Source organism: Neopsephotus bourkii, unplaced genomic scaffold (genome assembly GCF_033783945.1).
Source record: "Neopsephotus bourkii isolate Nb327-2 ecotype Australia unplaced genomic scaffold, CSIRO-AGI_Nbou_v1 NB_1767, whole genome shotgun sequence".
NCBI lineage: Eukaryota > Metazoa > Chordata > Aves > Psittaciformes > Psittacidae > Neopsephotus > Neopsephotus bourkii.
This window is the reverse complement of record NW_026902241.1, coordinates 1,942,368-1,965,004: the sequence shown is the minus strand read 5'-3', so window position 1 is coordinate 1,965,004 and position 22,637 is coordinate 1,942,368. Positions and strand designations below refer to the sequence as shown.

General features: G+C 36.2%; 1 protein-coding gene across 2 annotated transcripts in view; it reads left to right on the top strand.

Annotated features, from left to right (window-relative positions):
• The window catches only part of ESR1 (estrogen receptor 1), a 156,518-nt gene that overhangs the window by 74,594 nt on the left and 59,287 nt on the right, over window positions 1-22,637 (top strand). For both annotated transcript variants that reach the window (XM_061378666.1, XM_061378665.1), the window contains 2 exons: window positions 1,191-1,381; window positions 14,868-14,984. In XM_061378666.1, coding sequence (XP_061234650.1) covers window positions 1,191-1,381; window positions 14,868-14,984 — 308 coding nt within the window. The remainder of the gene's footprint in view (window positions 1-1,190; window positions 1,382-14,867; window positions 14,985-22,637) is intronic.

The following is a 22,637-nucleotide window of genomic DNA, read 5'->3' as shown; positions in this document are numbered from 1 at the left end:
TGTTGGTGCCAGATGCTTCAGTTCATCAAAAAAGGAAGTTTTGCTGAAGAATGGTATAAGGCAAAACAAGGTATGCAGGAAGAAATCTGAAGGAGAGCCCTAGTATCCTGGTCTCAAAACCAAGATATGTGTGTTTGGGTAAATGTTAGGATTCTGGGAAGATAAGAGCCACCTGTTTACTAACCAGCAATTAAAACATGCGTGGCAAGTGAATTACTGTAAACAGTAGTATTCTTCATGCTTCAGCTTGTCTGATGCTGTCAAACCCGATTGTATTTGTCTCCTGGACAATTTGTAGTGCGGACTCCTACTGGAAAACATGTTTTGCAAAAGCTGTTTGCCTTCCAGGAGCAATCCCAGAGTTCGCTGCTGGTTCCCTTGGTAATTTCACATCCTCTCATCTTTTTGAATATTGTTTACCATACCTGGAGCAGCTACTCGTAATAACCTCTTACCAGATTCAGCAGATGTGAGTTCATTGCCATTTACCTATAGATACATTTGGTTTTCAGCAGCATACTGCACACCTCCATTGCGTGCATTTCTAGTATGTCCAATAACATGTACATTACTGTAAAATAAATTCCTCAGGAACAATTTTTAATACCTTCTGGTTTTTCTTGTTGTGCTAAAACCACTTATTAATTTTAATTAAAGTGATATTGTAATGAGAATAGGGACTGGTTTATGCAGTGTTATATCTTTGAAAACGTAAGGCAAGTTTGCATCTCTAATTAAGCAATAATACTTGAAAATAGCTTGGTTAATAATTTAAGTGACTTGGAAATTCTGGTGCAACATTAAGTGATTGTTGCATCAGATTCTCAAACTACCTACTGGTACTGCAGTCATGCCAGATGCTTTGGAAAGGAGTAGGTACACAAATAAATGTTGATTTCTTTTTTCTTTTTTTTTTTTTTTTTGTAATGTCTTGGGAAAATTTATAATTTATCAAATAGCTTTTCAATTTTTCAAAGTAGAATATCTAATAACTGAGATTGATTTGTGAGAAATTCCACTGTACCTTACTTGTTCTACACCTTTTCAGCTATTCAGGTCAGAGGGTGATAAAAGATTGGGTTTTGTCCATCTGTTGTTTCAAAACTAAATCTGCTCTTCTTACAATCTGCAGGAGTGGATGAGACTTACGCTCACTGAAAGAATTATGCTTGGTTTTTTGCTGTTGACAGGCCAACCTCTGATAACAGGCGCCACAACATGCGGGAGAGGGTGCCCGCTACCAACGAGAAAGGGAGTCTGTCCATGGAATCCACCAAGGAGACCCGGTACTGTGCTGTCTGCAACGACTATGCTTCAGGCTACCATTATGGGGTCTGGTCTTGTGAGGGCTGCAAAGCTTTTTTCAAAAGGAGTATTCAAGGTAATAAACTGTTCAACTGAATCGCCTTTACTTTTTACTCTTGGGGAAAATGTGGAGCTACCTGAGATTGCAGCCTGAGCCAACAGCAATGACATTTACTGGGTTTTTAGTAGCAGTAGCTGTGCTTTCCTATGTATTTTTAGCTCTGTATTAGGTGAATGCTTCTAGCAGGTATATAATACATTGTTACTTAGTCCAAGATTCATGAGGGAAAGAAAAGATTCTCTGTGTTCTACTTGGCTTAGGTATGCTTGGCCATGGAGGCAATGAGAAATTTAATTTAAAAATCTGTATTAGACCAAGATGACCACTCTTTCAGGCTATGTCTGTCTCTTTTCTGAGATTAACTTCTAATCCAAAACAATTTCTTTTTTTTTTTGAGAATTGCCTCTCAGATGAAGATTAATTCATGTTGATTGATTTATAAATCGAAATCTATTTCTCCATTAGCAGGATGGTTCAATCTAAATCTCTACTCCTTGAAGATATGTCTTTTGAGAACCAATATTTTAAAAGAATGTTTCCTTGATGAAATAGTATCTGTATCTGTCAGCAAAGCAGGGCTTTGAACTGTACACAGAGTCGTTTAGTCCACACTGTTGTTATGGCTAAAAGCATACTGTGCAAGGTGTCCGGTGGAGTAGAGTTCATCTAACAGAAGCAGTGTTAATTACCATGGCTGAGATAATTCTTGATTTAAATGCCTGCTACTCTGTGGAATTAATACTTTTTAGCTTTGTTCAACACTTTCTAAACGGAGTAAGAAGTAAATATGATTCTGATGAAAATATGGGCATTGTTCAGTATCTATGACTTATTTTGAAGAAGAAAATAAAACCAGTTTCTTCCTTTCCAAACAGAAAACTGGTAAAGTGGCATGCTTTTGTTAGGTTTCTATAAGGGTTTTTTTAAATCTCCAGGTGATACGTGGGCACAAAAATTCCTGTTTTCTTTTTTAAAGTGAACATAGTGAGGAACAGTTTTTACCTCTTAGCAGGTGTGATTATTGCCTATTTTGTTGCATGACTACAACTGAAGTGACTTAAATAAGACTGCCAGCATTGAACTCAGACTTTTCCCCACTTTAAAACAAAAATAAGTGAAAGATTGGCTGTGGTGTAGACATTAATAAAATTATTTCCATGTCAGCAATTAGCTAACAGTTCCTTATATTTCTGCTTTTTCAAACTCATTAAAATGATTTTAGAACAGAGTGGTTGCAGCCAGAGGTCAGTAATAAGCAACACTGAAATAAGAAAGTGTGATATGCATTTGTCTTAACATCACAATGGTTTACTTACACTTGTGAGATGGGTAGAACGGCTCCCTTATGGAATGTTTATCATTATTTTTCATTTTGACTTTCCCTGACTAAATCAGAGTTATTTTTAGAAATTTAAAATTCTGTCCCTGTACTTGAACTGAACTACGTCAAAAACAAAGTGAAAATTGAAATATTAATAAGAAAACTTAAGAGTTATCAAGTAGTTGTACAGCACAGATCTTCAGCTTCTGGTCATTATGAAAGAAGAAATTAATCTGAGTTTTTAATTGAATTCCACACTTTTGCTTCTTGCACTTATATGGTTTTGCCCCAGTCTTCATGCGGACAAATGTTGTGGTCCTCACAATGTTATCTATTTGTGCTGCAGTACATGCTAATTAGTAAATTTAATTCTTGCTATAATCATAAGTTTGACAAAATTTTGAAGTAGGTAAGCTTTAAAAATACAGATCTTAAATTCTCAGTATCCCATAAAATGACTTTCTTGATCTTTAAGTAAAGTATGCTCTAATTTAAGAAAGTTGCTTCTTGTGCTGTCCCTTGTGGGCATGAAGAAGGCTTATTACAATAACCTTTTACATGGTTGAAGGCTGTTATCATCTTTCCTCAGTCTTCTCTTTTTTAGACTAAACAAGCACACTTCTTTGCAGACTTCTGATCTTGTTTATTAAACTCCTCTATGCTTTCCCCAGTTGATCCACCTCTTCTGTGGTTAACAGCTATCATAAAAAATTACATCCACTAATATCAAGAAAGTAATTCAAGAATGTGAGTATTTATGAGAGAAATGTGGTCACTTGATCACAGTCATAGTCTTGATGAGTTAAGGGAGTTTCTGTATTTCCCACTGGATCTGGAAGCAGTTTTTACCTCAGCAATTACATGTTCTTTTTGAACATGTGCCCAATTTATGAAAATGACAGTATTTTTAGATTGAAAATATATGAGAGATCATCTCATTTGCCTTGTAGGCAGTAAAAATCTTAAATAAGTTGTGATCTGATATCTAGGAACAAATACCACTAATATGTAGATGTATATGTAGAAGAATATGTGAACTAAATATTATTATATCTGCATTATATATATGATATGCATTCCTAAAAAAGGGTAAAAAATTTCATGTGAATCATATGATTACACTGTACTGAGATGCACAGGATTTGCTTATACAAACAAAAGTAACACAGAATGCTTTCAGCGAAGATTTTTGTTCCTCTTTATAATGTGCCTTTCTTTGAATGCAAGAAAACCCTACTTCCGTGCTTTGCTGTGCTGTATTTTACGATACATAGTATGATTGGTCATTGTTATACTTCTCATCAGAGACTTTATAGGAGGATTGCTATAATGAAATTTGATGTTCTTAATTGACTGTAGTCAAACATTCTATGTGGTCCTTAATAGAACCACAGGGAAAAGTGGGTACAGACAGGAACAATGAACAAGCTGTAGAGGGTAATCCATTTCCTTCCTATGTAACTGTTATTGTCAGTGAAGGTATCTCTGCTTACTTGCATAAGTATATACTTAAATTTTGGGAGAACTCACATCTACATTGGACCTTACCTGACGTGGAAAGCAGTAGCCTCATTTTCATCTAGGGGAGCTGGAATGGTTCTGGAAATATTTTGTGAATTTTAAATGCCGAGTTGTTTTTCTTTGCTGTCAAACGATTAAAGCTTAAAAGGCAACCTGGATCAGTAACTGTATTTCAATACGTGTAGCTGCTCAATTTAGTTTAAGCAGCAGATGGTCGACGGAAAAGCTCAACTGCCTCCTGAAGCTGCCTGTGTCAGTCTATTTTGTTGGTTTGTCCCAAAAGTGATTTTGGACCTTGTTTTGAAAAGAACTCTGTGCAGACTGATATTAGTGTATAATGTTTCATGAGAGAAAAAAAATCATGACACCAAGAACACTGTGTTGCTTGGTGATAGAAGGTTGCTTTATTCTTTGTGCAGCATATGTAACCTTCAGGAGTGTACTTGATCAACTGACTTGAATCTAGAAGCGTAGCAAGCAGTCACATCACAGCACACTGTAGTTCTCAACTAAAGTATTTATGGATTTTAAGACTGAGTAGGTCCATTAGGTCATCGAGGCTGGGCTTTTTTCAATATAAGCTTTGTATGCTATCCTTGTACAAAGCCCACTATCTTCTTGGAGGTAAATGTTTTAGAGGATGTCCTGCCTTTACCTGTGGACTCAAAAGCTTTCTTGCAATGGTTGCTTATTCTAATGATTTGTTGTTGCATATGTTAAAAAATTACATTTATAATTTGAATTACTTTGGCTTTTAAATAGTGCCAACAAACTAGTCTTAGCACGTAGTATCTCTCTCCTGTGGGAAGTTCTTGTAAGTTAAGTTGTTACAATCACATCTCCTTGGTACTGTTAAGTGCACTAAAATGTTTCTATCACCTCCTGCTGTATATCTTTCTGTCTTCTGAATCCTTTATTTTTGCACATTTTCTGATCCCCCACACACCCGTAATAGCCTTGTGAAAATTTGGATGTAAGGGTTGGATGAAGTGTTTCAATACCAGCCTTAAAAATGCCATTTACAAATTAAAAATCCCCTTATGACTCACACATTCTTCCTCCCTCCTTCCAATTCTCTTGTTTCTTGGACAGGCACCAAAGGGTACAGGACAGGCAGGAATTACTCATACCATCTCTGACAAGCATCCAACAAATGCCTGCATATGTGGAGCTAAGAACCCCCAGTGGGATCACAAGGGATTCAGAACAAATGAGTGGTAATGCTTTACACTGGAGGGTACCTTGATCTCAGAATTGCTGAAGTATTTTACAGATCTCTAGTTCTACTTCCCTGCCTCCTTCATGTGCCCTTCTGATGTTTTTCAGTTGTACCTTCTCTGCCTTTTCTCGCAGCTGTATGCTCAGCAAATATCTGGTATATTTCACAAATATTCAGTTAAGAATTACTGCATGATGGGAGCAAGTACCAGTCCGAAAATAACAGGTTGGCATATGAGAATGGATGAATAGGCATTCTGAAGGATTCCAGAGGCCTGCCATTAATGTATTGATTGCAGAGATACAGCAGTCTCTAAAGTGGAGGAATTCCTGAGGCAGGGAATTATTTTAGTTTTGTACCTTGAACATGGACTTTATTTAACAGCTATGCCTTTGTCTGATCATCAAGTTGGAGAGCTTTGGCAGTAGACTTTGAGTGTTATTGTTTTAACTTCACAATGACAGAACTGTACTTTGTCAAATGTATGTAGTTCAAACTTTAAGGCTAGCAGTAGTGGTAATATATATGTATTTTCATTTGATTTAGAGAGACTTTAATAAGTCGGTGTTTCGATAATGCTGCAGTGCAGCAATTCCATATGGTCAATTTAGGAGTTTTCTGAGACCTTCCCTTTAACTTTCCATTACTATCTTTTGCTTTCATGGTATTTTTGTAATCTCTTTGATAACAGCTGCAAATACTGCACAGATCCTGCAGCCAAGAAGACAGAAACTCCCTAATAAGACTGCTTGTACACTGATTCTATGAGTTGTCAGCAGAAAGATCAAAATTACAAAACATGAACTGAAGTGAGATTAACATGGGACATCACAGCCAATAAACATGGTGGTGCAAACCGGTATCTAGTCTCAGGGTGGAAAACACAAGGTTCCAGTTTGAAAGGTTAGGTGACTGTAGGAAGTTCAAAGGCTAGAAAATCTGTGTGGAAATTCCACCAGGGTTTAGCCATAATTGGTCTGCTCTAACAGCCTGTGTTCAGAGAGGTTCTTCAGAAACTTCTTTTGGGTTATTTTTGTGGTTTAGTACTTTTTCTCTAGAGTTCCTTGAGTTAAACACATGCCCTGATCTTTGACCCCTAATGTGTATTTTTAATGTCAGTACTCTAATTGATGGTGATCTTGTTTCAGAAACTTGGGTGTTCTAGAAAGGCAAGAGTCAATACCTCTTTTTATCTAGTAAAGCAATTTTGAATGTGGTACTTTTCCAGTGAATTTTAAGTACTGTGTTCAGCTTGGATGTGACAGTGACTTAAAATGTTAGCATCCAAGATACTGTTTTATTTTTCACGGTCTAAGCAAATTCAGGCTAAGCAAACTTAGGGCTGCAGTGGGCCTTGAGCCGTAGTCCATCTTTCTGTCCTGTGACAATATTAACTGTTGCCTATTCCTCACTTATGTTTATTGAACTAAGTCTTAAAATGCAGTAGCCTGATCCAATGTTTTATTTTCCTTATCCTTGAAAGCTACTATGAAGTCTGAATCTTCCTTCCTGTGAGTAAACTCATCACTTACTTTCCTGTCTACCATGGCACAGAAAACAAATTGTTCTCTTTCTGTCTGCAACAGCCTTTAAAGCATGGAACATTGATATCATACTTTAAAAATTAAATTATTCTGGCTTACCTAACCTGAAGAAACACAGTTTATTCAACCTTTTCCCATAAGTTTTGTTTTCTAGAGTTCTAATCTAGTTGCTTTGGGGATTCTATAATTTGTCCTGATGTTGTTTTTGTTTTGTTTTTATCTTGGTTTACTTCGATATGCTGTTTTATGAGTACTGAACAGAGCAATAGTATTACCATACAAGCCCAGTCAGCGGTAGTTGTCTGCATCTATCATGCTGTAATGTTTGCTTTATTTACAAAACCATGACACTGTTCACTCATAATCAGTGCATGATGCAAAGTAAACTTAAGCATACTTTTCTAGAGAAGAAACCACTTCTTTTCCATGTTGCTTTGTACATCTGATTATTCCAGTTTTAACGCAGTGATTTATACTGGTCCTTATTTTTGTGCTTTTTTTTTCCCCCGTATGCTATCTCCAGTGTGCCAAATAATTTAGGATTCTTATCCTGTAGACTTCTGCTATATATTTCAGATTTATTTCTCTCTATCAGAGTAGTCTAGTCTTTTCTCTGTTCTAACTCATATAAATGTCGTCTACAATTTAATAACATTTAATAAAATAAATACTCCAGTCCATTGCTCATCAATGAGGAAAATACTGTATGGGACTGGATGCAGGACAGACATTATGGAGCCTCATTCAGTATCAGTTTCCATGGTAAGAGTGAACTCTGATACTTCTTCCTGAGACTGAGACTGGTTTTTCTGAAATCATCTAAACTATATATTCCTAGCTGACATATGAAATGTCACCCCAAACAATTCTGAAAAGCTCTCTCAAGTTGGGCAACACACTTTACTGGAAGGTAGAGAATAAGCACTGATGGTTACTTGGCACTGATTGTTACCTGGAGCTGATTGCTGGCGCTAGCCACTGTGTAGCACTTTTGGTTGCTACACTTCCTATGGCCATTTAAATCTCCCATGCTTGCCCCTCTCAATTCCTGAGCAGTGTCAGCCTCTCTCGGGAGAGCTGCCAGCTCCTGGCAGGGCCTTAGGCCTCACTGCTGTCTCTGCTGTCATGCCTCAGTTACTGGGTATCACTTCATAGCACCTCATCACCAGATCAACCAGCAAAAAAACCTCTGAAAATGGTATTTTGTGTAACAACTATTTAATGAGTATTTCATTTGGAAACTTGTGATTTTCCCAACTTGTGGTATTCTGAGCCCAGCAACATTTCAAAATATTCACAACAAAAAAAAAAAAAAAGAAGGAAAAATAGAGCTTTATATAAATTACAAGAGAACATGTTTGTTTGTCCAGCAGGAAAGTACTTAACTGTTCCTCTTGGTTTTAGAAAACTTAAAGGGAAATAAATACGTTTTTGTAACCTCATTTAGCTCAGGTGAGTATATTGATTTAAACCGCCTCTGTAAGTTCCATTCCCACAAACTTCCAGAATTTTTGTAGGTTAAGTTGTCCTTTGCAGTTGCCTTTGAAAGACAGAAATCAAACTAGAGAGAGCTGTATAAGATTGCTAAAGTGATAAATGTACTAGAAGTGCATGAAGTGATCTTCGACATGATTTATTTCTAAAAGGAGACTATTAGCAAAATATACTGAAGTATGTGTACTAGTTCAGAGTAATTGTAAAAGAAGTAGCATGGCAATTAATTGCTGATAACACTTAACAGTTTAGTAACAGATGTAGTAACTATCTTGTCTGAATCCTTTGAATAAGATTATGTATTTTTCTCAAATATTTTAATTTAGTCAGAAATTGTTGAAATAGTTGGACTGCCTTTGTTACAAATAAGTTACTCCCTGCTCTAAAATGTGATAGGAAATATGCAGGAAAACAGACTAAGATATCTTTTTTGACCCTTCTGATTATAAAATGGATGAACCTTATATAAAGTGTGGATCATGTTAGGGTACAAATGAGCAAACCAAGGAGCATAGATACACATCTCTAAATGAAAGAAGAGCTCTAAATAGGTTTTTCATTGCCTGAAAAGGTTTTGCATAGGCATAAAAGAGGCTTTTTGTCAAAATACTGATATTAAAGATCAGTATATAAATTTAACAAACCATGAAGTGACTGTACTGCAGTTTCAGTTTCACAGATGTCGATGCAGAAAACTCACTGTGCTTAGAAATGCCCATGTCCACTCCACACTCTGTGCAGTGAGGATCCTGTCCCCTCCATTCCCCTGTCAAAAAAATATAGATACAGCACTTCCTTTACAAGGATAATGTTTGGATATACTGTAGCTTCTTGCAAGATTTATGATACCAGGAAATACTCTGGTAACAAAGATCTACATATAAAATAAGACTAGCTAAATTTATTCAGTAAGAACACAATCCAAAACCTGAAGTTATACCTGGAAGAAAAAGTTACTTTAATTTTCTTGTTGCTAACAATTGATTGAATTTTAAGTGCACAAGACTAATTTGCAATATTTTAAGCTTTCTGGCCTCTTTATATTAGTTGTACAAGTTTTCAGTAATGAAATTCCACCCATTCCCATTTTAGCTCAAATAAACTAGGAAGCTAAAAATACAAGAGATTTCATTCAAAGTCTATAGGAATAAGGTAGCCACGGCTTGCCTATGACTCTCTGAAAACACTTTTTGTCTCTGGAGGGATCATATTAAGATGATTGTGAGTAATATACTGTGGGAGTTTTTTCCTTTAACACAGCTTTTGGTTTAATCATGTGCCAAGGATTTAAAACAATTGTGATTTATCAGATTGGGAAACAGAAACTGAGTGTCACACTCCTTGCCAGATTTTGTAGAGACTGGGATCTGGATTGGCATAATTTTTTTATTTGTCATGAGGAAAAAATATGCTTTCTATTTTGCTACCTTGTCTTAAATTAAAAAAGTTGGGAATGGAGTTGGGGTAGAACATGGTGTCATAATCCTGAAATAGCAGATGAAAAACTAATTGAAATTTTAGGACTAATATCAGTAATAAAACCTTTGAAATTATCTGCTGGAGGACAAAACAATTTTATATTTGTAAACTTAAATAGTGTTTTACTTTTTATATATAACCCTTTCTCAATGTGTATGTTCATGTATAACTGAACAGGTGAGATGGCAGCAATGCCCATTCTCATTCTTATGTCTTCATTTTTCCTGTTAGCTGAAACAGGATATGAAACGGTTTAAGGAAAGGGCTTTGTCATAGTAATTTGGCTTGAATTAACCGCTCATGTGAACAGTGCCATAGGTACGTGAAGTCAAGAAGATTACACTAGAAGCTGAACACTCAGTGTGGGAGCTACATGACACAGCTCAAGGGCATAATACAGGGTATATAGATTTTAACCTTTCCTTCTTTCTCATTCTCCAGTAGTTGTATGATCTTTATTTCTGAAGTATGTGTAGAATAAGGACTTGCTTACTGCATGCAAATGAAGCATATTTTACAATCCTCTGGGCCCTTTTCCTTATTGTTACATGTAGCAATGTCTTCATAGTTTAAAACCAGAAAATTATTAATCTTTTCAGCAGGGTTGGGTAGTTGCTAAGAAAGCCAAAATTCCAAATCCAAAGACCTTGTGTGAAGGTAATTAGGCTATGAATTTGAGCATCTGTGCTTATAAGGGGCTTAGACGTAACCTTCTATTCTACCATGAAACCTGTTAGGAAAATCGAGATTTTAGAACAATAAGTACAGTTTTGCTGGGGCACTTGAACTTTAAATTCAACATTTGATCATATTGGGTTGGCATGTGCAACGTCCAGATGCTTTTTTTTTTTTTTCTTTTTGCTGTTGAGGCTCTTCTTTCCAAGGTTTTGTTCTATGTCTGCAGTCTTTCCACTCATTATTTGCTTGGCATCTTAAGGTGTGGATTAAGTTTACACCCATGGGTAATGGCTGATGTGGCAGGTGCCTTAAACAGATAGGTGAAGAATAGTTAGAGAAATTTGTGTGGCATGAAGATTGAACATAAAAGAATGATTAAAGGAAAAGCATGTATTATTATAAGGATGATAGTTATTACTGGCTTTGAAACGTACAGTAAGTCAATTTACCTTCATCAGTACGTGTCATGCAAAATTCACCTGACAAAAATGTTCCTTTATTGGCCTCGTAGAGTTGTCGTTAAGGATTCTTAAGCTGCCATACTGACATGTTGGTTTCTTCTGTTCATGTTTTTTGAGCAACTTTTGTACTGCTGAGACTGATCATTCCCTTGTGCTAATCTTAATGGTACTGGAATACGTTTACGCATTTAAGAAAAAAAAATATCCCTGTTTTATGTTAATTGTTGTTGATATACTAATATAACCCCAGTTTTCATCCTTGTTTGTGAAGGACAAATGAACTCAGCTTTTCAAAGCTGCAATTCAGTGAAACACTCAAGTATGTACTTTAACCACATATACTGTGCTGCTGCTACTTGCTAAAAGTACACAGACGCTTAAATGTTCTGCTGGATGTAGTAACACTTAACTTTAAAGAAATATGGAATATTTTGCTGCCCAAAGCCCTCACAGATAAAGCATCTGCCCACTATGATTCAAACATTCGCTGCTGTTGCATATACCATGGCTAGCCTGAGAGCCCTTAGACAGCGATGAGTCTCTGACCATAAATATTAGCCACATGACTCATGGTGACAAAAGTCAGACTGCATGTGCAGTAAGAAAGAGCTCTATGACAGGCTGGGTTAGAATAAATTCAGAATGATCCCAGTATCAGCCATTATCTTCTTGTTGATACTTTGCTTTCTCATCCTTCCCCATCTACTGTTGGTTGTTATCATACAGATAATCACATCTAAAATTAGTGCTTTGAGAAAAGAGACAGATCTTCACACCCTTAGCGTATAATAAAGTGTTATAAAAATACTTAATGTTATTTTTACTGTTTTAAAATATAAGACATGTGACAGATCATAAGAAAAAGACCATCCCTCCTTGGGCTCCTCCATTAGTTTCCTTTAACTGTTCCTTTTATAGCTCATGGCAATGTAAGTCATACAAATGGAGGAGGTTAAAATTAGGAGCTCGACTCTATTGAAGTCACTAGCTTTAATTTTGTGCAGGTTATCCAATAATTTATTTTAAAAAACAAAACAAAATAGTAAGACAAAACAAAAAAGTAAGAGTCCAAGGGCATGTGCTTCCCTTTGCCACCATCAGTGATCACTAACAACATTTTTTACTCTCAGTATTCCTGTGATACCAACTACCTAATTGGCTTAATTAACCTCTTTTCTAGCATGTATTACTCTTGGGATACCATGAAATGAAATGCAGGGCAGCTGGGCACCTGTTGATATGTCCCATTTTGATGATTCTCACCAGTGAGAAATCCCTTGTAGTAAGTCAGATTGTTCAGAACTAACTTTGCAGAGGGATGAGCTTTAAGGATAAACTACAAGCCAGAATAGTTAAAAGACAACTCACTTTACAACAAAGTTATTGAGTTACAGTATTTCACTTTAAACCATGGTTTTGTGTGTTACCTATTACTTAATTCTTATGAGAAATATTGCATTATCTTCTTCCTGGATTTACAAAAAAAATGAACTCTGAACAATGACATTACTATGGCAATCACAATCTGAGGAAGCATGCCCCTCACACATAGATCTTTTTTGCATTCAAAATTTTACAGGTTTTATTCTGTGAAGTCTGTCAAGCACTTTGAAAGAAGAGCGGATTGTCTAAAGTGCAGGTTATATGCATGAGACAGATTAATTATGCTAACCTTTAAATATTTAAGATAAAACTTCAATGTAAACATGTGAATCATGATAATTTAAACAGGGAATGGATCTCTATCACAAATAGGATTAGTTTTTGTACTGTTATACAAACCAAATGCCTATTCCTAAATGCTTGCTGTCTGTACAAGGAAATCTAGTTTCAGAGAAAAGGAAAGGTTATCCTTTCTCTGAAAGGATAAGCACTGTGAAAGAGGATGGCTACCCTGCTGATATTGATTCCACTCGAATTCTGATTTTTGGATACCACCACATTTTTTTTTTAAGAGTTGAGCCTTGCAAACATCAGCCAGTCATCAAAGGTCATAAGCATGTGTCCAGATTTGACCTAAGTGGGAACATTTATCTGCTTATTTTATAGACAGCTAAATGCTGCTCTAAATTATTTGCTGAACTCAGAGCCTGCACTCATTCCCCTTATTAATTTACCTTTTAACTTCATTAGGGAGAAGATAAGATACTCTGGTGAAAGCTTTTGTTTTTAAAAAGAGTAATTAAAGTTTTCTGTCTTTCTTTCATGCTATTTCAGAACTTGGTTTATAAAACAAGGCTGGAGACTGAGAGCTGCTACAATCTTTTGCTGCTGTTTACTGTGATCTAATAAAAGTGCATTTTCTAAAAATCATAACTTTCCCTTTTCCCTTGTGTCTTGAGTTATCGGCTGGGCTTAAACCATGGCACCCTATGGATATTGCATTTCTGTATGGTTGACACTGGTTTATTTCTGACTCTTTTTATTTTTTTTCCTTAGTTGTGAAATGTTTTAAATCAGTTACAGAACAGTGTGTGTCCTAGCAGAGTAACTGAAAATTAAAATGGTCTTTCATACTGAGGCTGAGGTAGCGTTTCCGTTCTACCTTTTTACCTCAGTCCTCGAGCAAAGCCTGTGAATTCAGATTTATCCACTATTATACTGTTCTGTTGAGTAGAACTAAAAATGAATAATTCTGTCTATTTGAGACAGTGTGTAGTCAACCATCACCATATTAGCAAGTTTACAGTTTGGCTGCTTATTTAGATTATATCCCAGTTATGTAGAATTAGGGAGCAGATGTTCCTGGTGTAATCTGATAGTAATTTTTACTCTATTTTCTAATATCTAGTCAAGGATAGATGGTTTGATGAGACCAAGGCCTCTGTCAAACCTCAACCTACTCTACCTCAAACTGATCCCTTGACCTGAAAAAAAGGAACAAACAGTTCTGCAGTAATTTCTTTGTGTGCAGTAACTTAGCTGTGTTTAGATGAATGCAGAGCACCAATAAGATCATTTTGAGTAGTCTTTTTGTCCTTGCTAAACTTTTTCTATGGTTGAAAATGAATTTTATAGCAGATTGAAGCATGCATTTTGTAAGAGAAAATTGGAATAGAGGCTTGTGGCCAGTAAGAAATTATAGTATGCTGAAAACATTTGTAATGAGAATTGAGATGTAGAGGGTAATAACGAGGAAGTGGAGGTCTGAAGGCAAAGGTATCGGCACCCAACTTGGTTGCAGCATGTGATAATTTAAGAGTTTGTTGTGACAAACGTTCTTGCATATATCAGTAGACACGCAATTGGGAAATAGAGACTGAAGTAAAATTAATTACTGGTTGCTGCAATTTAGTGTCATTGCTGTTTGATTCTTAATTGCCCTAGATTGCAGTAGATATCAAAAAATGTTCTGTGCATAGGCCTTTTTAATTCTATAAAGGCCTAACATTTTGTGCAGTTTATTGGTTAAATATCAACACAGGCACATGGACCAGATGGCATTGTATTTCTCAGTCTGAGTGTAAAGAAGCCAAGGGATTTGGTCATATTAAATTATCCTCTTTTCTGACTGCTTTAACTGTTCATTATTTTAATTGTCTACAAAGGTGTAATTTGTGTTTTTAATAGTACTTTTAAAGAACTTTTGATTTAATGTATTGTGCATAGATGTTAGTTTCATTATCCATATAAGTACTGTTATGATAGACTATGATGTAACCCTAACTTCTTCCTGAGATGTTGGATGCTGTACTAAATACTCAATAAAAAATAAGAGGGTGTTACAGGGAGTTTTGCTATGTCTGTGTATAACTGTGTCCTTACTTTCCATCTGGTTTTACAGGGCACAATGACTATATGTGTCCTGCTACTAACCAGTGCACCATCGACAAGAACAGAAGAAAGAGTTGCCAGGCTTGCCGACTAAGAAAATGCTATGAAGTGGGAATGATGAAAGGTGGTATGTACACAGCAATCCACAAATCCTCAACATTGGTGTCTGCCTTGACTTTTAATTTTATTGGACAGCTGATATGGTTCTTAAAGGATGAAGAAACTGATTTTATTGACAGGAAGTGTACTGAATCAAAGAGCTGTTAAATAAAAAATAAAAACCTTCCAAATACTATGTTAATGATCTTGCCCAAATTTGCATCAAAATTAATAGGAACATTGACTTCAATGGAATTATGATTCTTCTGTTAATATTTTTAATTCGTTACAGTTTTGGTCTCTTGTGGTAGAGTCTGTATCATGATGAATTAAACTTAGCCCAAGATTTTGTAGCATCTAGCAGTTCAGTGTGAGAAGCACTGGTAGTCTCAGACCAGTCAATTTTCACAAAAATAACCTTCTGAATATGTAATACTTTTTCTGCAAATTCTGGAATGGTAAGGCAATTCCTCTATACCAGTACTGCACACATTTTTATATGTAAATTAATTTCACCCAACAATGTTAAAGGCTCACTCATTTTATAAAAATGCCACTTTCTTGAAACTTATATATATAATAATGATGACAGGGAAGAAGAACCAGACACTGAAGATGATCAGAGGGCTGGAGCACCTCTCTTGTAAAGACAAGCTAAGAGAGGTGGTTTTGTTCAGCCTGGGGAAGAGAAGGCTCTGGGGAAACCTTATAGCAGTGTTCCAGTACTTAAGTGGGGCCTACAAGAAATCTTGAGAGAGATTTTGTAGAAGGGTTTGTGACAGAACAAGGTGGAATGGCTTTAAGCTGTCACTGGGGAGATTTCAATTAGATATTAGGAAGAAATTCTTTACCATGAGGGCAGTGAGACACTGGCACAGGTTGACCAGGGAAGCTGTGGCTGCCCCATCCCTGGCAGTGTTGAAGGCTGGGTTGGATGGGAATTTGAGCAACCTGGTTTAGTGGAAGTGACATTAGCCCGTGACAGGGGGGCTGGAACTAGGTGATCTCTAAGATCCTTAAAGGAAATAAAATTCCTTTATTTATATACCCAGTATTTAACTTTTAGAGGCAAAATTAGAAATACATGAAAATACTGAACGATTGCTATGATGTGTTCTCAGATGGAAGAGTTCTTTTGTAACATAGCTTTAGATCAATTATGATATGTGCCTTTATCCTCTGTGTTATAGTACCGGGTGTTTGTCAAGAGCAGATGTAAATTTGTGATTTATTTTTTTGTGGTTTTGTTTGATTTGGACTTTTTTGTTTTGCTTTGTTTAAACTATGTTCCCAATTTACAGACAATCAGATCAGGTGCATAAATTCTGCCTGATCCTGCAAGACCACTAATAGTGGACTGAAGTCCATTACTGCTTCATAGGCAAGACTAAGGACGTTTATTTTATGAAGTCTGGGAGAAAAATCTTGAGATCCCTCAGTTACAGGTTATAGATCTGGCATCACTGCAAATAAGATATCCAAGAAAGGTAAAGTTGATGTGGGATGAAGTAAAGCATTCAAGGTTCTGCTGGGGTTACTATCAATCCAATATTGTCCGTATAGCTGTGGGAAGCAGTAATCCTTTTCTTTAGGTAGTACTCGATGATCGTCACATTTCTCTTAGATGGAAGATAAAGGTTAACTGAATACTCTTGGTATGCCATCTTGTTAACTTTTAAAGTATTAACTTTAAAATCTTTTAAAATATTTTCAGTTGGGATTTTTTTGTTTGTTTTCTCTTAGGAGGTCTTTTCCATTTTATAACACTTTTCTTCAACATACTTGAATCACAAAATGCTGTGATTAACTGAGGTCCACGTTTTTCTCTAAAATTTCATAGTTCTCTTCATTGAATCTTTGAATTTAAATAATCTCTTTTTTTCGTACTGAAGGATTTGCGTTTTTTAAAGGTATAAATTCTATCATGCATTTGAAAAATAATCAGTTGTGTCATATGTCACTTCCATATCTATCTTCACAATTTGCTTATGATGATATACCCTTTAGACATAGCGGAAAACAGCTGTAATCTTTTTCTTCTCTCAGTGTAATCTCAGTTTTCCTTCTGCATTGAATTAGCTGAGATTTCTTAACAAATTTTCAAAACTAACAGCTTGTGACTTTTATCTATCATTTAACTTCTGAGCGATAGTCGATACTAATTATTGAGTTTCAGTAAACATGGGGAAAGCTAGCCAGAAACTTGACTAAATGTCTCTGGCTAATTTTAAACATAGGTTATAAGCTATGGTTGCTAACATTTTTCTTGCAGAAGGTCACTTAACGCAGAGTAAAAATGTTAATATAATTTTTAATAGAGTGGACTCAACTGAAGTATAGGTTTTGGGGCTTCATTCAGAGGAAAAGCAGGCTTTACGTGTCTTTTAAGGTATGCTGTAGGAACATTTATTTATGAGTTTCTGTGGAAATTTTACTTCTATAATTATTATTCCACTGTTCTTTCATTTTCTATAAAATTCTTTTAATACTGAAGAGTTATTTTCATCCTTTTCTCTTATGTTTGCGAGTGTTTTCTTCTGCATTTGTTACTGTGGTGCTTTGAGAGACAATTGGAATGTCAGAATCTCTGATGATATAGTCAGCATCTGAGGCAGAAATTATAGCTGTTATATTTTGCCCAAATGTTTCGATCTTTCTTTCCGAATAAAACAAAAAGCCCTTAAAACTACATGCTATTACTTAGTCTGTGCACCCCTGTTTGTAAGTGAGGATAAAATGCTCACATGGAATAAGGTCCTTGTCATGTCCCTCTTTCTTCTGGTTCGATAGCAGGGAAGAGTAACCTTGCTTTTGTTTATGATTCACTGATGCTCTCTTGAAGATTGTTTCTGTTCTGGTTTGAATTCTGGAGAATTATATTCCAGCTTATTATTTCATGTGGTGCGGGCAGGGGCCCAACTTCCAAATGGAGTTTCTATAGCAGTGGCAATCCTGAAGCTCCAACCATACCTACAGTTCAGGTAATCTATGCTCCAATACAGGTCTAGTTTTACATTTCTTCATTGCTTTAATGGCTTTATGATGACTCAGCTCAAAAAGAACTCATTGTCTGAAATAAAAATCACCTCATTTTTATTGTAATTTATTAATTGAGTGGTAAATTAATTATTATTAGCATGCTACTTTCTTCCCCTCCTTTCATAAGTGACAAAGCAGATTAATCATCAAGTGCTCTGTGCGATCAGAGCAACAGAGTGTCAGTGGAATTAGTGGCTATGGCAAAAGTTTGTCATAATATTGAATGATAGATCCTTAATGAAATATTAGTTATGTTCCTGGTAGTCTATGTTTAGCTACCCTGAGACTTACATAATTCTGCCAGTTGTTGAATGCTGATGGCTTACCAGTTTCAAGTTGCATGAAATCTGGCAATCAAGGATTTGAGTGCTCATATGCTAGATCCAGATGATGGTTATGTATGTGACCCAGGGGTATTTACTGTCTTCGAGCAGCCTGAAATTTCATGTTGTAGAGAAAAGTTTCTGAGTGTTGTTTCTTGTGATAATGGAATTGCAGCATTCCAGTGCATTTGAAGCCTACACCCTCCGTGTTGCCCTCACAAAGTATCTGAGAACCCTTCAGAGATTACTGCAGTACAGAGTAGGAAACATATGTCGGTGTTTGCTGTAACAGTGTGCTTTCCTGCATGACAGGTCCTTGTAGAAATGTTCATTAATTCATAGTGATTAGAGTCTAGAGCTTGGAGATTTTCAGTTTTCCTTTACATTCTCTTAAAATAGTTGCCTGCCAGTAATCACATGGGAATTCAGTCTGATTCAGTGTGACAATATTGCTGGAGTTTAAGACTAAGTTTTACAGCGAAAGAAAAAATCATTTGGCAACTTTGGCATCCACTCAGAGAAGGACCTTGCTGATTTTTGACTTTGAATGTAGAGAGCTATGCTTCCTTGCTGAATGCTATATTTGTTCATGCTAAGAGGCTAGAGAGCTATTAAAATCATTCTCAAAAGCAGAGGTAAATCGATGTCTGATGCAATCACTGGAAGGGCTCCAGACTCTCTAGTTCTCCATGTCATTATCTTTTAATGAAATGCTGTATTAAAAATAGGAATTGGTGAATGAAGGAAAATGTATTAACAATGTGAAACTATTTTGGTTTCTCTGTGGACAACCTTTATAATATTTATTAGACATACTGTTCTGTACTCAGCCAAATAACTCTGTAGGTGGGGCCTGATAAATGTATGAGGAAATGTACATTTTCAAGATGTAATTGGTGGGCTGAAAACATGTACTCAGGCAGCATTTGAAGCAGTTTTGTGAGTTTAGAACAGCCTTCTGGAAAAGAAGGTGGAATTGCAACCAGACTTTTCAGTGAAATGGTTTTTTTTTTTCCGTTTTGAACACATGCAAAGCGTATTGTTGCCTTTGATTTGTCCCAAAGTATATTCTATGATTCTGTCCCCAAAATAAGAGTGACCACTGCTGTGAACACTTTTTGCCAAAAATTCTTTATCTTCCTGTTCCACTGCACAGAATGATCTGGGCTAGAAGGAACTCCAGGTCTCTTGCCAAGCCACCTGTTCAGAACAGTTTCAATACTGAATTTAGACTAGGTTGTTTAAGACTTTTGATATTCAGGTGGAAATGGGACAACCTATATTATTCTTACTTATGCTATATATAGTTATGTAATTTTTTTAATGCAGAATTTTTGATGTTTTACACGCAAACACTTGCTTAGATTGTAAACCTAATTATATCTGTACACTTGCTTGCATTAGCTTTTTGGCTTTTATATATTTAAAAATTCCTAGTAGGGAATTATTTTAGTTGTGATATTACTTGGGAATAGATACTGCAATGAAACAGTCCACATTTAAATTGCTGATTAATTTTAAATGAAGTCTAAGTTCCTTGCTGTGTCTCTACCTCTGACCCCCACTTGTTCATATTACAGGTACGTCAGGGTGTCACTGTGTGTTCACTGGTTTTGAGAAACCTATGCAGGTCAGACAGCTGTTGTCTTCTAGCTGAGCTTCAGAAATTCCTCGAGTACTAGAGCTTCTGGCACTTTACTTGGTTAGGCATTTACAGTACAATTCTAGCACTATCAGTCCTGATACAACAGGCCAAATAGCTTCAATAGACTAATATATTTAATTTCTAAAATGTAGCTGTTACACTTTCTCATTGCCTTTGAGAATTCTACTAATGGACTCCTAAACCTACTTGGCTTTTCCAAATCGTGGTTGATGTATGGTTTCTGTAAAGGCTTTCTTGTGACCCCTGAAATATCTATGGCTTCACTCTAAATTTTACCTAGTAATGGAACTGTTGCCATACTTACTGTAGCCAAAACTGAGTATAATTTGTGCAAGAGTGTCAGCACTGTGAGATTCATTTGAATGACAGATCAATGGAACTTCTCTTGCTTCTCTTTTACATGTCCTCTGATGGTCTTTAAAATGTGTGCTATGAATGCCAAAGATTGAATGCCAAAATACAGATTAGAATGAATCATGTCTTGCACCTTCATCTGTTATTAGTATATCATTGGTTCTCAAACAGTGAGTTATGAATATATTTGCTTGCTTGTTAATATTTTTTCTTTTCACCAGGTCTTTAAAAATTTTACATGAAATACGTTTTTTTATCATCTACATTGTAGCTGATAAGAATACTGGTGCACTGTGATATGTAATATGACTTATCACTGAGCAAACTGGCGGTAGAGCTAGAAGTTGAACCAGCCCTGGTGCCTGCATCCCCCCCCACTGCACCTTCTCCCTCTCTCTCTCTTTCTCTTAATTGAAGGTAGTCCTGATTATAGAGGAGGAAAAGCCTCAACTTGGGAAAAGATGATGGACACTTCTTGGAAAAAAAAAAAAATTATCCAAAACCATAAAAAAAAAATTAAAAACAAAAACTAAAAAAACACCCCCCCACCCGCCCCCCCCGGCCAAACACAAAACCCAACCAAAACCAAAAAACCAAGCACGTATGTCCATACAGCGTTCATTAACCACTCAGGAGTAGAAAAAATTACAACATCGAAGTATACAGACCAGTCTCAAATCTGTTATTTATTTATACTACTAAGTGCCTAAATAGCTTGGTCAGAAATGATGCTATTAAACTCTGTCACTTGAGGCAGGCCTGCTCAAGATTCGACATTAAATTCTGATTAATTTTTTTTAGATTATTTCAGACAGTGTTTCTCATTTAAATTAATTGTCAACTTACCTGGGTTTTCAGCACAATTTACATTTCTGTTTGGTTTTCTAAAGAGATGGATATAAAATAAGGAGGTTGATTGCCTGAATCATATTCAAAAGAAGTTATTTATTAAGCCTATAAAATTGGAATTTGGAAAGCAGTGTTACTTTCCTATGACCAACTCATGTATTTATGTAGAGAGAACCAAGCAGAAAAGCTTTCAAAATCACCTTTAGAGAATCTTCATGCACAGATACATTATAACCTAAGTATCTACACTGAAGTCATAGCTTCAGCAATCTCCGTTATAAATCTATAAAGAATGTAATTAGATTCTTGACCTTTACTTAGGTACAGCAGCAGGAATGACCTTGTTTGTAAAAAAAAGCTGTGGGATTTTATTTTATTTCCAATGATGTATTAAGACTACTGAATTCAGTGAAGGCATGCCCAATGAGGTCTATCTGCAAAGCAGAATCACTGTAAGAGGTCATTAGGAGACAGCTACCTTTCTTGCATCCACCTTTTAGATTCTAAATCCAGTTTTGTGTAGATGACACTCAGGTTTGTGCCCATAAGGGAGCTGCTGGCTTCTTCACGCTATCTTCTTTTGCAGTCACTTTGTTTGGCCTATGGCCAATGGCACCAAAGTCTGGACTGAGTCCCTGAATTCTTCTCCAGGAATTTAGTAAATCCCTCATCTATTAGGACATCTGAGAGAGGTCTTCAGATTTCTAATCTCTGCAACTCTCACATCAGTTTCAGAAATGTTCCACTACTCCCAATATAAAGTGTTTCTGGCATACAAAAATGTGGTTTCTTCCTTTGTGAACACTGAAGTAAGGGATTCATTTAGCTTCTCTGCCACAGCCTGCTCCTCTCTGCATGCTCCTTTAATACTGTGATCATTGACTGAGCTATAGACTCTCTGAGTTTCTGAAGGATGCCTTGATATTTATAATTTCTTTTACTTACCACATCTGTTTAGTCTTTTATTCTTAAGAAGAGTTGTTTTACAGAACACCAGATATTCTGTCTCTCAATTTTCAACATATTTCTTGTGAGGTCGATCGGTCTTATCAAAACTGTTTAGAAAAGAAGGTGTTTCTAAGCACTTTTGAAATACTCCTTTGACAAACTGACAAAATTATAGACTATTAACGCTGCAAGGTTGTATAAGCGTGTAAATTGTCAAATGTCTTTTATCATCTGGGGTCTGCTGACGAAGAGCAGAACCGTGGACAAAGTGCTTCATTTTCAAAGGCTGCTCCAGACCGAAAGGCTATTTGATAAACCATTTACCAATCTCTGTTTCCAAAGCTAATCACAGATCCACCTTTTTATTGTCCTCTCAAAGTGTGGCCAAAAACTGTTGATTGTTCCTGGGAATTTCAGCAGGGCTCCCACATCATGCTCACACTCATCATCCCCACTCTGACTTTTCCTTTAATTTATTTATGAACCAAAAGTCTTAATACTG